Genomic DNA, 6,311 nt, shown 5'->3' with positions numbered 1-6,311 from the left:
CTACCTTAGGTGTTTCACTTCAAAAAAGCAACACCTTTGGGTACAATGGCTACCTCTGGCTGAATGGTGGTATAACACCAACTATCATGCCACCACCAAAATGACTCCCTATGAAGCAGTATATGGTCAACTCCCGCCTTCACCTACTTCGTATCTCAAGGGATGCTCAAAAGTACAAGCAGTGGATCAACTCCTACAACACCGCACAACCATGCTCGCCCATCTTCGAGAGAATCTTCATCAAGCTCAGAACTGCATGAAGCAACAGGTAGACCAGCATCGCTCAGAGCGCCAATTTCAAGAAGGGGATCAGGTATTTTTACAGCTCCAACCATATAAGCAAACATCACTCAAAGACAAGGGGTGTCAGAAACTCTCTCCCAAATTCTACGGACCATATCAAGTACTTCAGCACATTGGAGAAGTGGCCTACAAGTTGGCCTTGCCACCTACTGCAAAAATCCATCCAGTTTTCCATGTCTCATGCCTCAAGAAAGTGATTGGGAACAATTGCAGAATTCAGACCAGTCTACCTGAATTGGATGAAGAAGGGTCCATCTGGCTTCAACCTGAACAGGTCCTAGACACACGAGACAAGCAACTACGCGGCCGCATGATTAAGGAAGTCCTCATCAAATGGAAAGACACCTCTCCGGAAGATGCAACTTGGGAACCAGCCACTATTCTTCAGCAGTTTCCGCAACTTCAGCCTTGAGGACAAGGCTAGTCTTAAGGGGGAGGGCATGTTAGGGTCCCACCCTAACCCCCTTATTTATGTAATGGGATCACGTCATAGTCAAGAGTCAATAAAGCCCATAATAATAATTGTAAGTGGTTAATCCGCAATTAATGATGGAACCACAGTTAGTTGCAAATGGGTCGTAGTATTAGATAGATGGTATTAATAAAAACCACGGTATTGGCACGTGGTATTGCATGTATGAGTCATATATAAAGGATAGAGACTCCCTGTGAGGAGCATCGTGTCTTATTTTTGTAATCGAGCTCTGCTCTATTGGAGGTTGCCCCCTCGAAGAGGCAAGTGAACATTACTCTCTGAATAATAAAATCATTGCTATTCTATGTTATGGGTATCTTTTCTTCGCATATTTTGTATTTGGGTATCATTTTGCAGGTTAAGAGAATAACATCGTGGGATGACATGAAGAAGGCTTTGCAGACCCATTTTAGTCCTCAGGATGAAACATGGGAAGCAAGGACAAAGATTAAGTACATAAAGTAGACCGGGAGCCTACAAGCATATCAACAGGAGTTTGCAAGTGCAGCTCTGGAACTTCCTGACATGGCGGAGAGGGACAAGGTGTTCAACTTCATTATTGGGTTGAAGCCTTGGGCACGCAATGAAGTGAAGAGGCAGAAGATTAGGACACTTGAAGAAGCTTTTGTTGCTGTTGACAAGTTGGTGGAGCATTATGATGAGACTTCTGATGATAGAAAGAAGAAGTCCGATAAACCGAAGGATAAGAAGAAGGATGATGCTTCGAAATCGGATGATAGTTCGAAGATGAAGAAAGCCTTGAAGTGTTGGATATGTGCTGGACCACACACGGTGAAGAATTGTCCTTCTAAACCAAAGGTGGCTGCTATTGCACAATCTGATGCGAAGAATGAAGGTGCTTCTGTGGGGATGATGCAGATACTTGGTGCTTACGCTACTACAGAGGTTGTCTCTAGGAGGGATCCTGAGAGAAACAGATTGGAGTATGTTCGAATGAAGGTTGGAGGTGCTGATGTACTCACTATGGTGGATAGTGGGGCTTCTCACAACTTCATGGGTGAAGATACTACGAAAAGGATTGGGCTGAAATTTGTACCAGAAAAGGCACAAATGAAGACAGTGAATTATCCTCCTATTGAGATTCTTGGTATAGCTGAGAGGGTCGACACTACACTTGGTGAATGGACAGGGAAGGTTGACTTCACTATAGTGCGGATTGATGACTATGAGGCTGTATTAGGGATGGAATTCATGAAACAATTTGACGCTATGATTGTTCCACATTTGAAGAAGCTCTACATTTATGATGGAAGGGAAGATGTACCCATTGGTGTGCCAACCATTGGTGTGACAAGGCCTGATTGTAAATTGGGAGTGATGCAAATGGAGGATGAGAAGAGAATGGGAGACATGAGTAAGCGATTGTCTACTGTTGAGGCAAAGCTTACCGAGCAATCATTGGTCATCAGATCACTTTCAGATAGCATCTTGGATTTTTCAAGAAGGCTAGAGTTGGTTGAGGATGATGATGATGATGAGGAGGTGTATGTGAGGCCGGATGTCTAGAAGGAAGACTGTGTTGCTTATCTACAAAGGATGGAGATTGAGGATCCTGACAGATGAATTGAGTTGATTAGTGAGGGAGAGCCTTCAGGCTCTACTCCGTCTACATCTTCTTAGATGGATGAGAAGATGGGGCTCATTGTTAGCTGCTCATGGCAGTGAGTCCCTTAAACATGTGGAGCAGGTATGACTGATGGTGCAGGGATGGCTTGGCATCAAGCATCATGACATGTTGCAGATGGATAGAGTTTCCATGGACCTGAGCATGGATTATGGAAATAGATTCTTGATGAGTCAAGAATGTGGCAAGATGTTTGAGGAACAACCGATGATGGCATGAGGATGTTCACTCTCATGGTTTGAGCGTGACAGTTGGATTAGCTACCCAACTAGTTCAGACATGGGGTCGCAAAGTGTGCAGAGATGTGTTAGCATTTTGTTGGAGTATCATGACAGAGGTTCACATGGAGACACATGATGAGGTCGACACGAGATGTTACAGTGGAGATTGTGGCAGAGGGGTCGATGATCATGGATCGAGATGATATCTGATGGAGGACATACCATTGAGGTGTATACCTTGGTATGGTTATCTTGGTGGCAGTTGGTCACTAAAGTGAGACATGATGGAGATGGACTTCTACATATGTTGCAGGGATGTTTGCCTTATGTAGAGGAGTTGACATCATGGATAGTGATGATCTTGGTGGATGGCTACCAGGATGGTATGTTGTCGAGGACGACAATGATTTTAGGTGGAGGAGAATGTAAGGCCTTCGGGCGCGACCGCGGTTGGGCGTCGGGCGAGTCGGCGTGCACGATGGGCGCGTGGGCGGATGACGGGCGCGCGGGCGCACGGGCGGGCGTGCGCTGAACGACGGTGCGACATAATGCAACGAAAGAAGAGTGAGCGACAAAATGACTAAGGCATAAAGCGATGGCAAACTTATACCCATTGTGCGTGGAGAAGAACATGGGCGAGGCCGACATGTACTTGGGCGCACACAGGGGTGTGTTAAGGTTATTTTGGGGGTCGGCTGGAGAGCCACCACCCACACAAACCCACGCAGACTTGTGTATATATATGCAAGGCGTTGAAGTTCATTTGGCATCAACGCAGCTTGAGCAACTCGCATAAAGCTTAAGGATAAGTCAAGTGTGCAGTCTTGGGTTGGAGTGCGCATAGCTCATGCGCATATCTTGAGGGCGCAGTCTTGGTGTTATCTTGAGCCGGTTGAGGGTTGGGCAAGGTGTGCCCAAGGTTGTCTTGAGTGCAGAATTGTGCCGGGATTAACAAGGATGTCTTGGTGACTCGGGTGAGCACCCATCCTTCGTGCAAGGCGTGCACATGGTTATTGTAAAAGGTTGATTTTCCTGTATTGTAAAAGAAGCTAAGTATTGGCTGGAGTTTGCCAAGAATTACTTGTGATGATTGTATTATTATGAAGAAAGATTGATTATTATATATTGTCGGGCAGACTCATTGTTTAGGGAGTTTCCCCTCCCTTTATATTGTGCAATTGTTGTTGTCTTTTATAATTGATGTGGATAATGAATGAGTATGGGTGTTCATTAGTATAAAGGATAAACATAATTTTACTTGGTTGCGAAATACAAACTAAGTAAGAACAAGTGAATTAGGCATAGTCCATGAATGTTAGTATTGGTGAAAAGAAAGCGTTCGGTGGTGCCGCACATCGCTATAAGCAGTTGGAAGACTACCGCAGGTGTAGGGGCGTGACAATCTCCCTCCTCCTAGCAGTGTGAAACGTCATAAAGTGCCATTATGAAAAAGTCAACCGTCACTGTATAAACCCTTTGGATGCCAACTCTTATTAGAAATGAAAACAAGATTTGTTATAAATAAATAGTTCCAACTCTCTTTTTCCGTGGATAGCCTATAGGAGCCCCTTAGGCAATAATTGAATCATTTGACCTAGATCTTGAGTTAGCAGTTTCATTAGCATATTGCGTCATTCCAGCTTGCCTAAGGTAAATTTGAAATAAAATAAAAATAATCTTATATTATTATTTTTTATTAATTTTTGTTGGGTAGTTAAAATAAAGTTATTTTTGAATTAAAAAATTATGAGAATGCATGGTATCGCTTATTGTCTTAGTGTTAAATATAGTCTATTTAAAAGAAAATTAAACTAATTGGTCTACTAAACTCCTAAAAAAAATCAAATATATTTACATCTCAAAAATCTGATGGCTTCTAGCAATAAATAAATCTAGAGTTAAAATAAATTTACACTAATTTAATACATAAAAATATGAAATTTACACTAATCTTAAAGAATTGAAGATCATGGTTGATTGGTAACTTCGTGTGAATGAGGCAAACATATGCAATTGCTGAACCCAAAATACATCCACAGGCTTAAAACCCTAACACTGAATGCAAAACAAAGATGTGAATCTAAATATGAGAAATATATCAATAACTTCAAATCCAATTAAATACAAAGTCCCTCAGCATGGAACCATTTCCTTGCGCAAAGAGACTGCGGAGGACAAGGTTGTGGCAATCAACACTGTGATCCATTATTCTATTATACTAAACATGATATCGTCCATCAGGTGAAACTCAAGCTGTTGTCAGCAGATATCCTTCCACAGCCTTAAATGTGTTGATGGCTGCTTCCTTGATTGGCTCTGTTGGGGGGGGTTGCGTTGCCTGCTCCTGGAATTACCTTCAAGGTCGGCTTGATTTGGAGGAATTGGCATCAGCTCCTGGAATTACCGTTCCAGCTTAATTTGGAGGAATTGGCATCAGCTCCTGGAATTACCTTCAAGGTCGGCTTGAAAACCTTGAATATGCTCAGAATCTCGCCCTCGATCACTGTATAAGTAACGGTCATATTAGTTTCGTCCAATGCTTCAATTTTCTCAGATGCATGGGTAGCCCCTTTCATTCCTGCAACGAACAAGGATATTTTTCATTATACTCTTTACATAAATTTGGAGGCAAAAGAATAGTCTAGTATAGATCTAATGAATCTAATCTAGATTGAGAAAATATTTTAAAATCTAAGTTTTGATTTTTACTATTTTTACTCTTTAACAGTTGTTAAAGATATTTTTGAAATTTACGATGATGTGAAGAATCCAAGACACTATATATTTTTATCATAAATTTAAAAATATTCTTGTAATCCACTATTTAAAATATTTTTAAAATCTGCAATCTATTTAAATTCAAAAATGTAAACAAACCCTGTATAACTGTAAAACAAATTATGAAGCCTCTACACATTACATGATTTTGAATTCCAAAACTCGGATTTGGAAATCAGAGTTGTTTCATACCTTCTCCGTATTTCATTTCACTGATGGTGCCCACGCTACCATCTCCGATGACTTCAATGCTTTTGAAATGAGAGGGCATTATCTTCGGAAATAATGTTACAGAATCCTGAATGGCACCCCACAGTTTCTGAGCAGAAACCTTCAAATCTATCTCCACGCTCACAATTTGCGCCATTTTTTTCAGCTGAAGCCTAACAACAAGCAGAGCAAAACCAAAATTATGTGTTGGAAGGCTACCAGTGTTGGGAGGTGGGACGTCTGAAGGAGTATATATAGGCGGTGCCAGGACAGAGATGATGATATAGCCATAAATGCACTCGGCCAAACAATGAAGAACGCGTGTACAGTTAGGCGCTGTGAGCTCTACACATGTGATGATGTCGTTATCTCCGAAGTTTGCGTAAATGTGAATGGAAGAGTTCGGTTACCAGTTAAATTATGTAGTTATTGCTTTCAATTATATGGTTTCAATTCGAGTGTATGGAAATTTCGGTTTAGAAAATGTAGCAATGATTTTTGTAAATCCAAGTTATAGTTGTTAAACTTCAAAATTTTAGGTGTCGTAGACGTGTTTGATGGTGTTGAAATTTTTTTACCCGGATTCTGGGCACAATTCTTCCACCTAGTTAGACTACTATGTTTCAATTTACTTTAGCTTTGGCAAAGTACAAGTGCTTTGAGGCCGAGAGCCTCATGA

The 6,311-nt window shown here is 41.5% G+C and overlaps 1 protein-coding gene across 1 annotated transcript; it reads right to left on the bottom strand.

Moving 5' to 3' along the window:
- Positions 1-4,731: 4,731 nt before the first annotated feature.
- On the bottom strand, positions 4,732-5,825 carry LOC149244414 (MLP-like protein 423). Its single transcript, XM_089368001.1, has 2 exons — positions 5,615-5,825; positions 4,732-5,222 (listed from the first exon to the last, which is right to left on the bottom strand). Exons 1-2 carry the CDS (start codon positions 5,787-5,789, stop codon positions 5,032-5,034), a joined length of 366 nt encoding a protein of 121 aa, XP_089224127.1. The 5' UTR covers positions 5,790-5,825; the 3' UTR covers positions 4,732-5,031.
- Between the last annotated feature and the right edge of the window lie 486 nt (positions 5,826-6,311).

The sequence above is a fragment of the Pinus tabuliformis genome, chromosome 8 (assembly GCF_031772625.1).
Source record: "Pinus tabuliformis cultivar Carrire ecotype Pingquan chromosome 8, CPIR1, whole genome shotgun sequence".
In the NCBI taxonomy this organism is placed as follows: Eukaryota; Viridiplantae; Streptophyta; class Pinopsida; order Pinales; family Pinaceae; genus Pinus; species Pinus tabuliformis.
This window is presented reverse-complemented; position numbering and strand designations above follow the sequence as displayed.